The 19,137-nt window shown below is 43.7% G+C and overlaps 7 protein-coding genes across 7 annotated transcripts; 2 read left to right on the forward strand and 5 right to left on the reverse strand.

The window, feature by feature from the left end:
* Positions 1-76: 76 nt before the first annotated feature.
* Positions 77-1,828, reverse strand: EAF01_007672 (uncharacterized protein; the record flags this gene model as incomplete). Its single annotated transcript, XM_038915928.1, has 2 exons — positions 77-1,589; positions 1,643-1,828. The coding sequence occupies 2 exons, from the start codon at positions 1,826-1,828 to the stop codon at positions 117-119; spliced, it is 1,659 nt and encodes a 552-aa protein (XP_038768399.1). The 3' UTR covers positions 77-116.
* A 1,789-nt stretch (positions 1,829-3,617) lies between these two features.
* EAF01_007673 (uncharacterized protein) lies at positions 3,618-4,727 on the forward strand (the record flags this gene model as incomplete). The annotated part of the gene is made up of 1 exon (XM_038915929.1): positions 3,618-4,727. The coding sequence occupies one exon, from the start codon at positions 3,618-3,620 to the stop codon at positions 4,725-4,727; it is 1,110 nt and encodes a 369-aa protein (XP_038768400.1).
* Positions 4,728-5,219: 492 nt separating this feature from the next.
* Positions 5,220-7,721, reverse strand: EAF01_007674 (uncharacterized protein; the record flags this gene model as incomplete). The annotated part of the gene is made up of 2 exons (XM_038915930.1): positions 5,220-6,452; positions 6,507-7,721. The coding sequence occupies 2 exons, from the start codon at positions 7,719-7,721 to the stop codon at positions 5,220-5,222; spliced, it is 2,448 nt and encodes an 815-aa protein (XP_038768401.1).
* A 285-nt stretch (positions 7,722-8,006) lies between these two features.
* On the reverse strand, positions 8,007-11,420 carry EAF01_007675 (uncharacterized protein; the record flags this gene model as incomplete). The annotated part of the gene is made up of 4 exons (XM_038915931.1): positions 8,007-8,548; positions 8,601-9,938; positions 9,989-11,177; positions 11,244-11,420. The coding sequence occupies 4 exons, from the start codon at positions 11,418-11,420 to the stop codon at positions 8,007-8,009; spliced, it is 3,246 nt and encodes a 1,081-aa protein (XP_038768402.1).
* A 1,014-nt stretch (positions 11,421-12,434) lies between these two features.
* EAF01_007676 (uncharacterized protein) lies at positions 12,435-15,127 on the forward strand. Its single transcript, XM_038915932.1, has 2 exons — positions 12,435-13,032; positions 13,088-15,127. Exons 1-2 carry the CDS (start codon positions 12,769-12,771, stop codon positions 14,813-14,815), a joined length of 1,992 nt encoding a protein of 663 aa, XP_038768403.1. The 5' UTR covers positions 12,435-12,768; the 3' UTR covers positions 14,816-15,127.
* Positions 15,128-15,533: 406 nt separating this feature from the next.
* Positions 15,534-17,006, reverse strand: EAF01_007677 (uncharacterized protein; the record flags this gene model as incomplete). The annotated part of the gene is made up of 4 exons (XM_038915933.1): positions 15,534-15,558; positions 15,618-16,497; positions 16,560-16,919; positions 16,973-17,006. 4 exons carry the CDS (start codon positions 17,004-17,006, stop codon positions 15,534-15,536), a joined length of 1,299 nt encoding a protein of 432 aa, XP_038768404.1.
* Positions 17,007-17,710: 704 nt separating this feature from the next.
* On the reverse strand, positions 17,711-18,555 carry EAF01_007678 (uncharacterized protein; the record flags this gene model as incomplete). The annotated part of the gene is made up of 3 exons (XM_038915934.1): positions 17,711-18,016; positions 18,070-18,359; positions 18,414-18,555. 3 exons carry the CDS (start codon positions 18,553-18,555, stop codon positions 17,711-17,713), a joined length of 738 nt encoding a protein of 245 aa, XP_038768405.1.
* Between the last annotated feature and the right edge of the window lie 582 nt (positions 18,556-19,137).

The following is a 19,137-nucleotide window of genomic DNA, read 5'->3' on the forward strand; positions in this document are numbered from 1 at the left end:
GCTTGACCTACATAGTTTTGTGAATTCCTCACTGCCAATCAAATACATTGTTTTCTCCTTTTTTCAACAAAAGTATGTCAAATCCGACACTATAATCATTCATTAAATCTATACCACTAACTTCTAATTTCCCACAACTTAATCTTTCCAGCTTCATTACCAACTGCTAAAACATCGCTTCCACTACCAAATGCCACGGATGAAATTCTTCCCAATGGCGTATTCGATGTTGGCCAATTCTTATATACTGTACAACTAGGTAGATGTACCAGTCTCAAAGCGTCCTTCTTCCACCTACTACTAAAAACCAACAATTGTCCATCAGGACTAATTTGCAAATGACTTGTGGGTGTCGTTAATTGCAAAAGTCGTCTATTTGGCTCCGGTCTCTCGGGTATTTTAATATCGTTTCCTGAGATGAAATTCTTGCGATCGTAAATATTGACCACACCACTTTGAGATCCAATCACTACCCATCGATCCCCACCGAGTTGTTTGGGTCCATTTGGTCCACCGAGTGTGAGGACAGTAGCACCAATGGAACCATCATCATTCCAACGAGCGACAAAAGATCCAGTTTCCATACTCCATTCTCCTACTTCTCCACCCTTTCCTACAACTGTCAATCCTTCTCCAGTTCTCCACCAGGCGAAATCGGCAACTCCATTTTTGCCTTCAATTCTTGCTGATGCTATCCATTGTGTTGTGGTTGCATCAAGAATATTTATAAGACCGCCTCCCTTCTTCGATGAACCAATCAGTCCCATATATCGGCCACAAGGGCTGAGCTTGAATCTTTCCATAGTCTTTTGATCATCCTTATGCCCATAAATGCGCGTAACCTTGTTTATTTCTCCGGAAGGAAGATCCCAGATATGGAAATAACGGCGTCGACCAGCGAAAATGATTTTATCTCCGGAAGGATGAAGGAATGCGGATGTAGCAATCGGGGTTTTCTTAACGTGAATGCTAGTAAGTTGTGGATGCGGATGTGGATGGGCTGTAGGCGCATAGTGATGTAGATATAAAGTCGATGATGGCCCTGAAGAAAGTATGACTGGGTATTCTGGATGGAAGGAAAGAGAAGTGACAGCTGATGGTTGAGTTTTGGGTATATCCCTCGTTCTTTGAATATCGAGAACTTCAGGTCTGAGTTTTGGTCTTTTTGAGGTTGCAGGTGCTTCTTTTGTAAGAGCTCCGGCGTCTTGAAGAAGTCTTGCGAGAGGTAATGTAGAAAGGTCGGAATCATCAACGTCCATATCTTCCGAAGACATCGAAGAGTTGGAGGCTGCAGATGACCTGCGACGTCGTTTTGCCGGCCTAGAAGATTGCGCCCACTCTGGAACAGGATTGAGGCGCTCAAATTGCATTCGTAGTCGCCGTGTGTACTCTCTTCCACTAACTATATCTTCTCCTTCATTGACTCTAAGTTTTCTTAATCGAGAATTTCCAGCTAGAGATACATTCAATCGATCATCGTCGCTATCTTCCCAGGCCAGCGCATCTCCTCCTTCTTCGTCTTCAGGTTGTGGGCGTGGTATCAATGCATCTTGAGGCACTGTGGATGGTCCGGAGTCAAGGAAAAATAGCTATAGAGAAAGAGTTAGTGATTGTTCTCTATAATTGAGCGGCGGAGTTGTACATCTGCATCGTCAACACCCTCAATTCCAATATCCTCTTGTTCCTCATCTTGATCCTTTTCTTCTTCTTCTTCTTCTTCTTCTTCTGATTTGAAATCCATATCTTGACCCAATTGAGCCGTGAATCCTGCACCATCTCCCAAAACAAGTCTGTCTAACTCTTCTTCAGAGGAATCCTTATCCATCATGTTCACACTCTCATTGTCACTGGCACTCTCCTCACTCTCTTGAAGAATTGTTCGCGCATCCTTTTTTGGTCTTGCGCTACCATTGGCAGACTTTTGGACCGTAGGGGAGGCATTGTGGGTGATTGTGTAGAATATTCAAGTATATTTCGTTTTCTCGTCAACTTTTTTTTGTCTGATAGAGAATAAATTTGCAGGGATAATGTACAGGGATCAAAAACAGTACGAGAAATGTGACTGTTTCTAGTATTTTGTAAGGTGTGCACCTAAGAACACTCGGCAGGTCACTCTCTATGTGCAAGGTGTGTTTTTGGTAAGGAAAGTGAATATTTTATCACAATTGCATTCTTCATGTGAACAAACCAAAAATGCACCTAAACTTCGTACTCTTTTGAATATTGACATCAAATCGAACAATCAGGAATTTCCATTGAAAGTCATATAAACTACTTGGAAGCTTTTTATTGATTATTTTTCGAGGAAATATTGGTCTTACTTTGCAACAGCTACACATATAAGCCATCCAATATGTCTGCACTCTAAAGGTGCTATGCTTCATTTCCTATTATCAACAGCAGCTAGGTAAAATGTCTGTTGTCTCATGAGAAATTCTGCATTCTCATACAAGCCCTCTTGCTCGACACTTGTCTTATTCTTTTCTCTTCTTATCACAATTAGAATGCATCTAAAACCAGGCTGTCGAATCCCAGGCACTGCTTTATGTTGGACATATCATCCTTTGATTCGTCTCTAAGTGGGTGTATTACGATGACAGGCTCTACTATTTCACCATGAGCACCACACTAGACATGGCGAGTGCCTATATGATTGGGAATTTGTGCAGGCCTATATGAATTCTCATAAGGCATCGATGAATACATAGATGGCGAATGCGAGAAGGGAAATATAGTGGCATTTCTGCTCGACGTTAATCAAGTGAAATCACTTGCTCCAGTTTCAATACCGAAAACGCTTCCTAAATGAAAAAAAAAACGTATGAGAGGATTGGTCTAGGATGGCGTAGTAGAACTCTATGGAAGTGAGATGGGCTCAGAAACAATGCGAGACTGGAGCGCAAACCCTGGGTAGAGGACACTTCAGGACTGAGAGCTCTTTCACTTCTGGAAGTAATCCATATCATTTGATGTTATGAAGAGCCTGTGTAGCCAAAATGAGAAAGCTACCCTTAGTTTGGAAGTGAAGAATTCTCATAGCTATGTAAGTGATGTGTGAGTTTGTTCCAGTGGTCTTTTCCTAAATGAACTTCTCTTCTCTGATCAATTGCTTGACCTATCAAGGATATGACAAGAGCTTCTTCAGCAATTTTCGTTCTCCTCGTGATCACTTTATCTTTGTCATTATATTTCTTTCTAATCAACTTCCACAATATAAGCCCTAACCTCGAAATACTGAAGTGACAAAAACACGGAGGAATAAAGATCTCCTGAAATTCAACTCGATAAATTCGCTTCGATTTGGCGCTATTCGAATAAGTCTTTGTTCGCCTTCCGGATCCGTCATTCAAATTCATCTTAAACATAACATGAAAGGAGAAAGTTCGTGTCGCTTGTTTACCAACAGCCATTCTTTATCCCCTTTGAGGATCGAAAATATTTTAGACCATTGTACAGTAAGTTCCAAACCCTATCTCGAGTTTCCATCTCTAATTTTCCTGTTGGAACCTTGACACCCAGGAAACTTCACTGAGATTCCCATTCTAATCTCATGAAACTCTAATCATATCCCTACCCAAGGCCAGCATATACTTACATACTCCGACCCTCTAGCAGCCATGGCCGGCATTTTGACTAGCGAAGAAAGGGCCGAACGCGCCGCAGCTCGACAATATCTCGAGCGACCATGGCGCAACCTCGACTTCTGCGTCTACCGCTTCGTTCCCCCAACCGATAAACGAGGGCTTCCCTACCCAGAATTAACAATAGATGGTCGACCCCAAGGACTTTCTGCCGATAAAGTTTGGGTCGGAGATTTCGCTCCTCGCTGGGGAGAATTTCTTCTTGATCTAGGCGAACCAGTTTATGATATACAAAATCATCAGCCCCTAGTAACACGGCTCGAAGGATATGGACTCGATCAAGGCCGTGTCAAATATAGAAATCTACAACAATTACCTTTTCCATGGGGAATCGATGGCTCACTGCCCGTTCAAATATGGGCCAATGAACAATTCCGCGATAATCATCGCTTACCATTCAATCCCAGAGGAATGAGTCGTCTAGACCTCCAATGGGAAGCCCGACGACGCGGTCTTCCCACCAAAGGAAAACGATCCGAAATAATTCAACGAATCAACCGTCTCGAATTAAAAAAAGGAGCCCAAGCCCCTGATTTCTACCAACGCGAAGCGCAGCAGCGTATCGATTCCGTCCAACTTCCTCTCTTCCGCGTCCTCGAACCCCAGGAACCAGTAAAATATACACCCCAAACCCCCTTAAAACAACCTCCTTTCGACACGGGCGAAATCGTGCTCGTCTATGGCCACTTCAAAGACGACGAGACCATGTGTCTCGTGCGCGACTACGAAGGTAATCGCGGACGCATCAGTACTGATTTCCTCGAAGAAATCGAAGCGCCGTTTGGACTCAAGCTCAACCGACGCGAGTTGGTCGAGTTGCTCGAGAGATTGGGCTGGGCGGATGAAGTGGACAAGACACCTGAGCCGGAGGAGGGCACCGATGAGTGGAAGGCGATTGCGGCGAAGAGACTTGCGGAAGCGGCAAAAGCCGGGGCGACGGAAATGTGGCATATTTATGATGCAAGGTGGAAGGAGGGACAGAAGAGGAAGAAGAGGGCTGAGGATGCGAAGAAGGCGGAGAGGAATGCGAAGAAGGCGAAGTTGGCTGAGGCGGCGAAAGCGGCGAAAGCGGCGGGGGCTAAGTGATGGATTTGGATTTGTGGGGTTTGGGTTGGGTTTTAGGTTGGATAGCAATTGGTGTGGCGTGGTAGAATGGATTCGCTTGTTCGTCTCCTGTTTCTTGTATGTATTCAAAATGTGCGATGATGTATTACATTGCATTTCGAAGTAGGCAGAATCATTGATTGGGTTATTAGTTGTTATTACTTTGTGTTAATATACGCTATTGAAAATAACAAGATGCTCTGCATGGCTCGAACACTCGCTTATGTGTAAATCACGAAATAAATAAGAGGCTAAGAATTCGAATCGCTATCTTATTTGGTATCAATGTTATATTTAGTTCTTTTTATCCCATACCACTCACTCCCAGCAAATATCTCGCTTCCATCGGAACGTCAAAATTCCCCTTCAACTCAATATTTTTTATGATGCACGAAGTTTTCAACGCCTAGACTCCTATATGCGAGGGGAGTTATATATCCTTTTCACACAATGACAGGGCATCTCCTTAAAACTTCACCCCCTGACCATACCCCTAGCCCTTGTCCTCTCATCTACCGTCAAAACCCAAACCATCTCTACTTCCTCTTCACACAATCCATCACCTTCAACATTAACCGCCTCCCATTCTTCCTCATCCATATTGACAACCATGGCAACTTGCAATACCCTTGCAAAAACATCTCTTAATCCATACTTTCCTCCTCTCGCAATTACTCCGACAATGCCTCCATAATCTCTTTCCATCCTAGTTGCTCCTAGTGCATTCATTTTCCCGCTATAATTCCAAACTCTTCTCTCTAGAACTCTTGCTAAATATTGAGCGGTTTGCTCTAGGAGAGTATTGAATGGCGTCGTAGACATGATTCTCTGAATAGGTTTCATGAGAGCATCCCAGTGATGTTCGAATCGACGAGATACCATGTCCTGTAGTATTTCTTGAGGATCATCATCAGTGTCGTTTTGACGAGCTATTTCGGCAAGATCTTCTGGTGTAAGGGAATAATCTACGTCGCAGAAGGTTTCACTCAACACTGGACGAAGCCTTGGTTTAACGACATTATTGAACATTACTTGAAGACCTTCGCCGATCAACTCGTTGGTCTTTGATGAGAATGTCGCATTGAGACTTGTAAGAGAATTGGACACGAAAGTGGCATCATGACCATAGGGGAACATGTCTTTCAAAGCTGGAGCGGGTGGTACACCTTTAGGTTGAGATGCGCTGTTTGGTTCAGAAGATTGGAGATGACTAGACACAATTCTGGAGATATAGTCATTTGATACAACAAGACTGTTGATCAGGACGATAAAGGCGATAATTTTATCTTCCGGTGGAAATCCGCCTTGAACGAGTGGTTTGGGGTACGATTCGTCTCGCATTTTGCGTTGAACCATTCCTACAAAATCGGTTCCCAAAACTCTGCTAATTGCTGGTACAACAGATTCGATTACACCACGTTGAGATGTTGAGATGGATCGTTTAAGTACTGCATTGACGATATACATAACATCATCAACAGCAGAGATTATATATGGAGGAGTTCCATCTATAGATTTTGATAGATTGAGAGATAGTCCTGTAGGAGATTCATCCAATTGAAATGCTTTCTCAACAGATCGTCGAAAGAAAAATGTAGTCATGACATTAAATGGATCCTTCAGACGATTTGAGATTTTTCGACTAAGAGCTGATTTGTCTAATAACTCTGGCATGATCAAAGGATCATCCGGGCTAGCTTCCGGATCCTGTGATAAATTAGAAATGGCTCGCAGAAGGCCTGGTATTGATGTTGGACTCACCCTGCATTTGCCGCTCAAGAATCGAGTATATAATGACCAACGACCTAACATCACAGCCATCTCATTCAAAAGGCCATCTACTTCTTTCATATCCACACCCTCATCTTCACTTGCCCTTCCATTAGCAGCCACCCCAACTGCGGGTGAGCCCGTCCTCGAGATTCCAGTTGGTCTTTGATTCGGTAGAAAGCTTTGCACCAAGAAAGAAAATGGATAACTTCTCACATCCGTCAATCTCCTATCGACATTTTTCTCGTCTCCCCATGTATCCAAAACAATCCCGCCCTGCACGTCCGCCTCAGCCTGTAATCTCTCTATCACTCTAACCATCTTCCCGGCCCCGTAATGCCTTTCCACCAACCCTCCATGTCCCTCCACGATCTGCGCAATGTGTTCAAATAATCTCGTCAACGCCTGCGCGTAGAAAAAGCCCTCTTTACCTCTCTCCCCTTTCGTGCCCTCCTTTAAATTCTTCCTCGCAGTTCCCGCTACTCCTTGACAAACATATTTTCCATAAACATCCAGCCCAACCTCCTCCCTCCCAATCAATGGGAACAATTTAAAGAACCTCGTAACTCTCACTCCATCCCCTTCCTCAGCCGCCTTCTCAAACTCTCTCAGAAACAATCCGCACAAGCTTTTCTTCGCTTCCTCAATCGTCACACCTGGCGCATCCGGTACCTCGACGCTCGGAACTGTCCTTGCCGCAAAATTGCCCTCAACAATATGTGCCGGGATCTTCGACGCTCTTGCAATATATCCTGCTGCAGCTTCCCAGTCTTGCGGAGCCCCCATACTACCCACCACGCCATTGACACATGCTTTCAATTCCGCGACTTGTTCTACAACGCCCAATGTTTCCTCGACTCGTTTCTTCTCTAAATCCAATTCCTTTACTTTTGAGCTCAATTTCTCGGCCGTGCCGGCGGCATTATCCAGCATTCCATTTGAAATCGCCCTGGTATTTATAACATTTGTGCCAAGATGCGCGCGTAAGAGATCGAGTCGGCCGAGATCGCGAGAGAGGGAGGCTTGAGAAGAGATGAGGGATTGGAGACTAGTAGTGATCGCTGCGTCGCGGGTATGGAGGTTTGAGAGGATATTTTGGATAGAGGCTAGGGAGGAAGCATTGTGAATGGATGATTGAGCTGATTCTGGAGACGGTGTTGTGGGTAGAGGTGTGAGACTGCCATTTTGGAGGCCGGGTGGAGGCATTGGGTGGGTTGAGGCATGGGTAGCTCTTCTTTGGGGAAGCTGGTGTTGAGGTCGGGGGCATCTTTAGGTGTCATCTTTTTGGGTGTGGGGTAAGCGAGATTTATATTGACGATTTGATCACTAATTTGACCCATCACTCCAATCATATCCAAAGTTAATTCTTATGTGTAATTGATCAAATCATTGTGAATTCTCCTTACTTGTGTTTACTACAATGCAATACGCTTGGGAATCTATGCAATACTAAATCTATGTATACAATAGGCATTAATAGCCATATTTCATTTAAACGACTTGACTATACCCACTACCCAGCCTTCTCCTACTCCTTGATTTCCACCATTTTCTTGCTTCATCAGCCCAGAATACAGAACTTGTTAAAATAACCAGGCCAACCAAATCTGTAAGTGCCAAAGCTTCTGTTTGAAATACTTCCTGAAGCCAGGGGAAGTATATGACTAGTATTTGTCCACCAAGACTCAACGATACTGCCCAATTGAATAGCTTGTTTGAAAAAAGACCAACTTCACCTCTGAGGACAGACTTTGATTCTGAACGACAGTTCAACGCGTTGAACATATCGAAAAGAACGAAGCAGGTAAAGGTCATGGTTGTATCTCTCTTACTGACTTTGCCATCTGAAAGCATTTCGTGAGTATAAACTGCCATGGTACCTAGCATGATAATGGTAGCGGACGTAAGTACTCGAGTGATCAATGCTTTTGTCAGTACAGGAGCATTTCTCTTTCGGGGTGGGCGATTCATAACATCTGGATCAACTGGCTCCACACCTAATGATTGAGCTGGAGGTCCATCCATGATGATATCTAGAGAAATTATTAGTACGAATGTGTGTTACAATTCAAAAGTTTAACTTACTAATCCAAAGGATCTGCATCGCATTTAAAGGATTTTTGAATCCCAAACACGTGCAGACTAAAACCAAGCTAAGTGCCGCAGCACTTGTGCTGAGTTGAAATGTGAGGAAATTTTGTATGTTACTAAAAATCCCTTTGCCTTCTTCAATTGCTTTGAGAATAGTCGAAAAATCGTCATCAGTCAAGATCATATCTGCAGCTTCTTTGGCAACATCTGTTCCTTGTAAACCCATAGATATACCAATATCAGCCTTCTTGAGGGCAGGTGCATCATTGACACCATCACCTGTCATTGCGACAATATCACCACGAGCTTGTAGGGCTCTGATAATTTTCATTTTATGATCTGGACTGGTTCTGGCGAATACGGAAGTATTGGCTATGGCGGCTTGTAACTCTTCGTCGGTCATCTCATCTATCTCATCACCTCGTAAGACTGGTCTAACTTCTACGGAATTTACTGAATGAGCACGTGGTGCTGCAATAGGCATACCGAGCTTCTTTGCAATAGCCAGGGCAGTTGTTTCAGCATCTCCAGTAATCATAATCACTTTGACACCGCCCCGCATGAGTCGTCGAATCGATTTCGAAACACCTGTTCGTGGAGGATCGCTCATACCAACCAATCCAGCAAATGTAAGACCGTTGTATACGTCTTCGCTGTGAGATACATGGTGGTCTAATTTTGAGACTGGTGTTGCACTTCGGCTTGTTGGAGCTAATGATTTGGCGTGCCTAGCAACCGGGCCACTAGCAAAACCAAGAACTCTAAGTCCTTCAGAAGCAAGTTTTTCGGCAGCTTGTAAAACTTGTTGTCTCTTTGCCGCATCCAATTGAACTTCACGACCGTCTTTTGTAAGGTATGTATCACACCTCTCCAAAATTCGCTCGATAGCTCCTTTAATATAAGCATGTTCTTTTGGACTCGATGTACCTTCCGGACCCAAATCTCCAATGGTAACACCCATCCATTTTCTTTCAGAACTGAATGGAGTTTCTCCAATACGGTGCCCCAAACCTTCACGAACATCGTGCTCTCTGAATCGATCAAGCATATCAAGCATCGCAACATCAGTCGGTTGACCGACCCACCTGCTCTTTAAGATTTGCCCTGAAGCACGGCCCTGAGTAGAGGATAAAATAGCGACCGACGATGCTGACGGAGCATGAAGATGAGTAAGACGCGCGTTATTAGCTATATTTCCGATGCGAAGAATACGAAGAGCCACAGTATCAGCTTTAGATTCTACTGTCTCATCATCCGAATCAACATCCAATGGAGCATCGGCATCAGAATACCACATTTTGACGGTAGTCATATGGTTCATGGTAAGGGTACCTGGGGAAGAATTAGTACTTCGAACAAGCTATGGGATTCATTAAGCATACCTGTTTTATCACTACAAACAACATTGACCGATCCTAGAGTTTCCACGCTTGGCATTTTTCGTACTATAGCATTGTGTCGTGCCATTCGGTGTACGCCAAGAGCCAAGGTGACTGTAACAATAATTGGTAAACCTTCAGGGATAGCTGCAACAGCTAAGGATATCGAAATTGTGAATATATCCAACCATGCTTTTCCTTGTAACCATCCAACTAAAGATATTACCGCAATAATAACGAAAGAAGCTTGACTCAAGTGGTTCCCTAAATCGTCCATTGAAAGCTGTAGGGGAGTTCTGGGACTTTCCGTTTCCGATACACTTGCAGCAATTGTTCCAAAATGAGTATTTCCACCTGTTGCATAGACAATTCCTTGACCATGCCCAGATCTTACAAGTGTTCCCATGAAAGCAATGTTAGTCGTGCTATTTAACCTGATATCTGCACCTACAGCTCCACTAGCAGGAGACGCATAATCGGATGATGTAGGTGGTTCTAGTGAGCTAGATCCGGGTCTAAAATCTATATGTCTCGCTTCCGCAGTGATTCGGACAGGCTCATTTTCTCCGGTTAAATTGGATTCATCGATTGTCAAATCTGAAGCTTTTGTGACACGAATATCGGCAGGTATACGATCTCCAGTAGTAAACAGAACGAGATCTCCAGGGACCAATTTCGATGCCATCATTTTTTGTGATACAGATTCTGCCAAACTAGAATCCGCGTCAGATCCAGAGTCTGCCATCAATGCTTCCGTCTCTGGGACATCTCGGGCGCTAGGGGGCCATGCAGGTGTTCTTGGGGTTGTAGTTCTCATTTCTCCTCGTATTATGTGTGCATGGTTGGGGACCAGGTGGTTTAATGCCTCAATCGATTTCTCAGAACGATACTCTTGTACGAATCCTACTGTGACCACAATTGTAACTGCAACGGCAATACTGATCGCATCATCTTTGTTTCCAGCTATTACTGACATAACAGCTGAACCCAACAACAACAGAATCAAGGTTTCCTTAAATTGCTTCACAAATCGAAGCCATAATGGTTCGGGAGGTTCGTGGGGAAGTTCATTCGGTCCTTGATCGTGTAATCTCGCAAGAGCTTCTGCGGGTGTCAAACCTGACGTGAGTGAGGTCTGTAATCGTTCTGCGGTTTCTGCTGGTGTAAGACCGGAAAATTCATCTGCTATTGACTGTTGCGCATTAGTCGTATTAGTCGGGGTTCTTTCTGGTTCAGCTGAAATTGGGCGTTCACTAACTTTGGCCATTGCTGAGGACGATCGAGTATGTCTGCTCTTTGAATTGGCCCTCTCCCTTGACCTTGGTCTCGAAGATGGCTCTGAAATTGGCTCTCTACCATTTGTCGATGGAAGGTTGACCATGGGCAATAAAGATCCCGAAGGACTACCAGATCTTGCAGGGCGCGGCCACGACATAGCCTCAATTTCAACTATTCAGAAAACCTTTTTAGAGTCTGCGAAGGTAACGAGCAGCAGTATATGCTGTCGTTATGCTTAATGCCTATCACTGAGGCATGCGAATTTGGCTGAAACGAAAGAGAAAATGTGCTAAGTTAAGAATTGAGTAAAGGCCACCCATTAAACAAAACAAAAGAGCTCCTCCCAACTCCAACATGCAAGAAATTGATCTTTGACAGTAGTGTAATTGTGTTTCTTAAAGAATTGGTTGATAGTCTTTTAGATTTTGATCCATAGTAATTATCGAATTACGTGTCGTCTCCCCGTAATAACTTTTCCTACCAGTTTCAAGACGTAGAAGAGTATCCAGCATCAAGGTATCAAGGTATCATATCCAGTAGGCAATCAGTCTCTCCAGTGAGTTGAGCACGGTCTAGGTTTTTTGGTATATCCTCCCCTGTAGTTGAGTCGCATGCCTGGGCGGGACTTTCTCAAAGGGGGTCTCTAGGCCTTGAATCGGATTCTAGAAGGCCTGGGAAGGGGGTTTAAAGTTTGAACAAGCACTACCTAGGTATATATATACTCTGTAGGGAGAAAAAAAGCTATAGAACCAAGAAGACCGTTGCTCCGTAAGGAAATCCACCAGTGAATTGTTGTTATAAAATAAACATGTACCAGGTACCAGGCTCGTAAGGACTTTATCATAGGTATATAAATGTATCTAGGTCAGTATTGCCCAGCTCGCTTAGAAAGATGTTACCACTGTTTTATTTATCATACTTCACACTCTGTTCACATATCAATTGGTCGAGGTTTTCTCTCTTTGTCCTCTCTCTCTTGCTCGAACTGCATATGGTATTGAATAGATAAATAAACATTAAAAGTTAGAAATGTCACGTGTAAATTACAGGTTTAGGCTCTAGACCCGCTTGTTGACGAAGCTTTTAGCCATTGATAGTTTAGCGTTATAATTCAAAATGTATCCCAGCCTCTTGATTCTTCTTCAATCTTCATTGCGCAAACATTAACCTCCCCACCCATCTACTCCCCCATCCTTTCTTAAGCTTTATCACCTGGTCGTCGTCGTCGCATTGCATTAAAGCACTACAATCAATTCTTTGCTACGACTGCTATATTGTTCTTTCGATACCTGTGGCTTCTTACTACAATTTAATTCCGCGACGCGCTTAATTCATAACAAATATTCATTGGGAGCTGTCAAAATCAATATCCTCGACGCGCCATCAAACGAACGAAAGAGTCGACGGGCAACAATAGGCAACATAAACGCGTTTCCATTATTGAATCCACTTAACAAAACTTAAACTTCCTCGCGCGAGGGCGCCATACACTTCTTGCTATCACCATGTTTTATTCAGAGACTTTGTTGAGCAAGACAGGGCCTTTGGCTCGTGTCTGGCTTTCGGCAAATTTAGAGCGCAAGTTGTCAAAAAATCACATTTTACAAGCCAGCGTCAAGGATAGTGTCGAAGCTATCGTCACACCCAATCAAGCACCAATGGCTTTACGTCTAAGTGGTCAATTGTTGCTAGGAGTGGTCAGGATTTATAGTCGAAAAGCGCGTTATTTACTGGATGATTGCAATGAAGCTCTCATAAAAATTAAAATGGTACGTTTTAATTATCACAATAGCTTCAATGTATATACTAAACCTTCCAACCTAGGCCTTCCGTCTCTCCGGTAACAATGATATTCCCGCCGGACTACATATGCCTTCTCGAGATGCTCTTATGCTTCCCGATATGCTTACTGAAGGAGACAACCTCGAAATGCCACCGATGCCTGATGCATCATTCCTTTTCTCCCAATTGGACGAAGAATCGGCATTGGGTCGCAAACGAAGAGGTGCTAGCCGTGATATCAACTTGCAGGACGAGTTCAACAACAGCCAATTCTTACAAAATAGTGTCGAAGATAACAACGCAGATGAGGATGAGCTTGCTTTGGAACCATTAGATGATGATCTTGATTTGGGTCTTGATTTTGGACTTGACGATATAAACCCTAAGACGACTGGAGCTGATAGATCTGGAGCTGATATCAGTCTCGAATTTGGACGAGATGCACCAGCAGCACGAGCTGTTGAAGATGACTTACTCAGTGAATTGGATATCCAACCAAGAGCAAAGGATGTTTTTGATGATGGAGATCGTGAAAATTCAATCAATCTCGGGTTTGGTAATGATGATGTTGGATTCCACATCGGTGATGATGACGGGGATATCGACATGCTTAACATTGGTGGAGAACCAGATATCTCTGCTCTTCCACGTGCTCCGGAACTCGAGCGCCTTCGCATTTCCGAATCGCCACTTTCCGATATCGATGAAACCATTGTTGCCGAAGTCGAGGCAAATCAGCAACAAAGAGAAGCATCTGGATTGTTCGCACCAGAAGACGAGACAGAACAGTCAATCTTCCGCCAACCAGCTCAACGTGCCAGAAAATTCAAACCTTTGATGCCTGATGATGATACTACCATTTCTAAGCATGCTATTCAAGAATTGCAAAAGAATCACGAGGCTATTTTACGTCCTCAGTCATTCCTTCCTCGCGATCCTCAACTCTTGGCTTTAATGGAAATGCAAAAGAATGGTGGCTTTGTTTCCAATATTATGGGTGAAGGAAGAAGTATGGGTTGGGCACCAGAGCTCCGTGGAATGCTTTCACTCGATGCTGTTCGTAGGACAGGAGACTTGAAGCGTAAACGTGATGGTGATATTGCTGGTGTGGATGGTGAGCAAGAACTAGGTGCCAACAAATCACCACGCTTGGATCTTGGAGAGGAAGAGGATCTTGGTGCCAATCTTGCTGGTGATGCTGGTTTAGGCCGGGATGACACGATGATTGCTGCTGATGGCACAATCATTGAAATGGGGGGTGATGATGAGTTGAATATCAACATTGACGATGACGAACACAACGCTACCGCCGGCTTAGGAGAAGCCCGCAGCGTAAGTCCAGGCAACCAATTTGATGAGACAACTGCACCTCTTGTACACCCTGCGGATAGCGGCCCTGTATCGCTTGGTACCACTCACGCTGTTCATCTACTTCGTGAACGATTTGGCGATGAGGCAGCTAACAGCCCAGACAAGCGCAAGAAGGCCAGCGTTCTTTTCCAGGACTTATTACCAGAGGGTACAACAAGCAAAGCTGATGCTACCAAGATGTTCTTTGAAGTTTTAGTACTTGCAACCAAAGATGCCGTCAAGGTTGAACAACCAGAAAACTCTCTAGGGGGGCCAATCCGTGTTAGAGGCAAACGAGGTCTTTGGGGTGCCTGGGCTGAAAGAGAAGCTGGTGGTGAAATTGCTGAGGAGAATGCTCCCGGTCCCTCAGCTGCGGCACCTTTGTTGGAAGCATCCAGAATGGTCTCCGTTTCTGCTTGAGAAAGAAAATAGTCTGTTGTTGTATGAGTACATAATGCATTTAAGGAAAAAGGAAACGCTGGTACAGCGATTGGCGTCAAGGTTATCTTTGTCGTAGGCACAACCTTTAGTTTATGAATCCGGCGTTTGAGAGTTGATATCCTGGGCGTTATACGACAGCTTCAAGGCCCAGTCCGATTCATGATTGGGATTTGTTTGGGTACTATATGGGGCGTGCAACTTGAGAGTTGTGATGATGAGTGATTGAGTAGTATTCAAACGTGTAAATAAAAATTTAAAATGTTGATTATCTGATATATTTGATGACTTTCATGTGATTGTGTCTCTGAGCGATGCTTTGTGTTATTTCAGTCTTTCACAAGTAATTAGAAAAGTGATCAATGATTGCAATCTTTTGTCTTGACCATACATACGATCCTATCTTGCTCATTCATAGTTAAGAGGGGTTCATAACGAGGAGTTACGGGGATTGTGGTGTCAGAAGGAGAGAGAGAGGGAATTGAAGGATATTCTGTATGGCTAGGTAGACTTGAATAGGCCAAGAGTTTTCTCTGTACCTCATAATGCTGATCGCCAATGGCTAGAGTAGTGCTTCCGTCACTCCATTTGAAAGTGTACTCAAAAAATTGATTCAAAGCCCACGACTTCAAATAAAAATCCGATTTAATAGCTTTGGTCTTCCGATAACACAACAAGCCAACTTTTCATTCGCAAAAGCTCAAGGATTAACCAACACCGTCGACCTAAATCAATTAGCTCATCAATTTTACCCAAAAGACAAATTGAAAAGAAGAAAACCTACCCGCTTTCCTCCTCAAGCCCCTTTCCCTTCTCCTTCTCCTTCTCCTTCTCCTTCTCCTTCTCCTTCTCCTTCTCCTTCTCCTTCTCCTTCTCCTTCTCCTTCTCCTTCTCCTTCTCCTTCTCCTTCTCCTTCTCCTTCTCCTTCTCCTTCTCCTTCTCCTTCTCCTTCTCCTTCTCCTTCCCCTTCCCATCCTTTTCCTTCTCCTCATAAAACTCATCCACATTCACCACCTGTCTCCCCTTCCAATTCGTCATAATATCATGACCCTTCGTCCTCACTCTATTCTGATACCACCCCGGCATCGCTCTCAACCACGTGAGAGTAACTCCAAACCCCGGATAAATCCCCTGCCCACTCTTCCCCTTCAAAATCTTCTTCACAATCTCCTCCGCCACCGTATCCACCTCCAGCGTCGGAAGCAAAAACGTCGCATCATTTTTGTATCCTTGAAACAGCGCCGTTTTCGTATATCCTTGGTTAATCACTATCGTTCTTAATTTCGGGGCGTTGTATTTGGTGAGGAGTTCGGCGGTCAGTCCTTCGTGGAAAGAGAGGGCGGCGGCTTTGGATGAGGCATAGTCGGTCATGTTTGGGACGGGGAGATAGGCTGCGAGACTGGCGATGGTGACGATCATGCCGTGGTTTTTGTCGATCATGGAGGGGAGAAATTCCTTGGTGGTGAAATAGTGCGAGAGTGTGTTCACGTCGAAGGTAAATCGGATGTCTTTTTCGGTGGAGTCCAGAATGCTTTTTCCGCGCGCGACGCCCGCATTGTTGATGAGGATGGTGGGATTACCGACTTCGGAACGGATGCGAGATGCGACTGTGGCGATGGTGGATGGGGAGGTGATGTCGCATTTGTAGTAATGCACATTTGGTGCTTTGGGGGAAGTTAGTATGATTCAATTGGAGAGTTCGGCAATATATAGCTAGATAACTTACTCGTCTCGAAAGTCATAGGAATCACATCTAATACCACAACTGTGATATCCTTCTCTGCTAAAAGCTTTACTACTTGTCCACCGATCCCACCCGCACCACCGGTGATCAACACAATCTCTTTCTCCCAATCATATACATCGTCTACCCAATTATTCTGCACCCCTCTTTCCAAATAGTTCGATACTAATCTGATAACCCCAAAATAGAAGAGTTTTCGAATTCGAGAAAAGGTCGTTTCATGCAGAATCGAAAGATCATTTCCCCGTTTAGTGTAACGAGCTAGAATAAGGAAGACCAATGTAAATGCGGGATTTAATGCCGTTTTCTTGATGATGCTACCGAGGGAATCGCTTCGGAAACCTACATGTTGTGTTAGCTTTGGTGTGCCGAGCTCAGGGAGTTTAAGGTTATACCTTCGCGTGGAAGCCATCCGTTATGCATTGGCATCTTTCCGGTCTGTTGTGTAATATTATTGATAGTTATGAGGATTGGTCGATGAGATGTATGGATAATGAAGTGTCAATGGGATGAAGGGTGAGAAAAGAGACCATCTTGACAGGAATGTCACTACCTTTGACTCGACTACGATATTTCAGATATCCGGCTTAGCATTTGTCGAAGCACATATTGACCAATTAGAATAGGGGAAGTTTGCCAACTGAGGAATGATTTGAGTTTTGAATTGCGGGGAGCGGGGTCTAGCGCGTAGGTTTCTCCATGAGAGGTGTAGGTATTATGGGGCTATATGATCACACTTCGCAAGCTTCTCGTCCTTTGCTTTTATCTTGGATTGCATCTTCGGCAAATTTTTGGGAGTTTCTTTCGACTCCAATCGATGGTCCCGAAATCTTACCTGGCAATATACAGAGAATGAAGTTGTCTAGTAATTAGTATCTTGTGAGAAACTAAGTGACTTTAATATAGGAAGATCTTAAAGGACACTTGAAGCTTTAGGAAAAGCCAAGCGTTATCTAGAATTTTAGGCTAATTGGTTGCTAGCTTGCTACGGAGTTTTAGCTCCCAGACTAATAACTGATGCAACGGAAACGGGACTTCAAAGGCCCCTCCAAAGATGCCTACGATGGATTATGGAACTTAAATGGGATCGCAAATAAATACAGAACTCCCCCCTTAACTCAATGTATTATATATTACAACGCAAACATCATAACCAAACTTCCTATCCATACAAAATGTACACCAGATCTCCAATCGATAGAGCTTCCAGCCCCAATTCCATCCTGTGAAGAGGCAGTAGTTTGTATGGACGTCCCTGCAATACGGGTAAAGTTATTTGCCGACGCGTTTAATGTTTCCCAAGGAATCAAATCATTATTGATAGAATCACAAGAAGGTCTACCACTTTGTTCAGGTATGGAGTTGGTGACTTGGATTGGTAGGTCGAAAATCGTGTACTGATCAGTTCTATTCAATCTGAAATTCTGGCGGATGGAGATCTACAATAATGTTAGATTGAATCACAAGCATAGGAAGGATATCAAGAACGCACATTGTATGCCCCCCTTGCAGTGTTCTTGTTTGATATACCATCACCAACAAGACAATCAGGCCAAACCCAATTTACATGTTTAACTGTGCTACTTAATTCTTGAGCCATGATCTCGCCTAAGCTCGCATTTCCTGCTGTCGCGGTTCCATTTGAGATTGTAAAGTTTTTGCCTGTAGTATAACTGGAGAGAAACATGGTGATATTGTAGATCTCCGAGACAGCGTTCTTCGGATAGGGTGGAAGTTGAAGCTGTCCATCTGAGGAGACATCCAGCGCAACTTGGAGGAAATCTGAACAATTAGAAAACATACAATATTCAGACTTAGGTGTTTATTAGAACTTACCCCCTCCAAGTGGTGTATTTGGTTGCGGCGCATCGACTATCGCGATACCGGGAGTATAAATTTGTCCATTGACAATTTCTTGAGAGGAAATACCTTGAACGCAGAGACAGACGAAAAGAATGATGGATTGTAATGCCGCCATGGCGAAAAGATACTCAGCAACCACAATGTACAGAAAAGCAAAGAAGCAATGAATACATCATGTAAAAGGAAGAATGGGCAGTTGGTTTTACAAGTAATATCAGCATGACAATATACGAAATAACGACCAGGGGATAAATTTCCGTTCCAATTTCATGACAGAAATATTCCTTACGAGTTAATATAAATTATGCATAACAGTATTTAAATCAACAAATTGATTGGTTCGGTCAACTGATTCCGAAATGTCGAAGAAGAAGTCCAATCAAAGTTTGATGAACAGGTTGGCTTGTATCAAATATATTGCATTGCTTGAATTGACTTCTCGATGGCGCTTCATCTGTCAAAAATCCTTCTAAACCTTCCAAGGTGTCACGTTTAGATCACGTGAACATAAGGTTATCAATAAACTTAACAGGCTTCTATTCACACCCCACTCACTGTCTTGTCTACACCTCATTGGTAAATATACTCGGATGTCATAAGTCCAACAAATGGCTGTGAAGATAATATCTTCTCACTATTGACTCATTTAGTGGTACATAATTGAATTCCCCATCTTAAACCCTCACGGTTTCATGTT

This window comes from Botrytis porri (assembly GCF_014898465.1).
Source record: "Botrytis porri strain MUCL 3234 chromosome Unknown BPOR_010, whole genome shotgun sequence".
Classification (NCBI taxonomy): domain Eukaryota; kingdom Fungi; phylum Ascomycota; class Leotiomycetes; order Helotiales; family Sclerotiniaceae; genus Botrytis; species Botrytis porri.

Bases quoted from the DNA above. Each gene is read 5' to 3' on its own strand.
- EAF01_007676 (XM_038915932.1), top strand. From the start codon at position 12,769: ATGTTTTATTCAGAGACTTTGTTGAGCAAGACAGGGCCTTTGGCTCGT. The intron at 13,033-13,087 runs GTACGTTTTAAT...CTTCCAACCTAG, and splicing joins CTCTCATAAAAATTAAAATG to GCCTTCCGTCTCTCCGGTAA.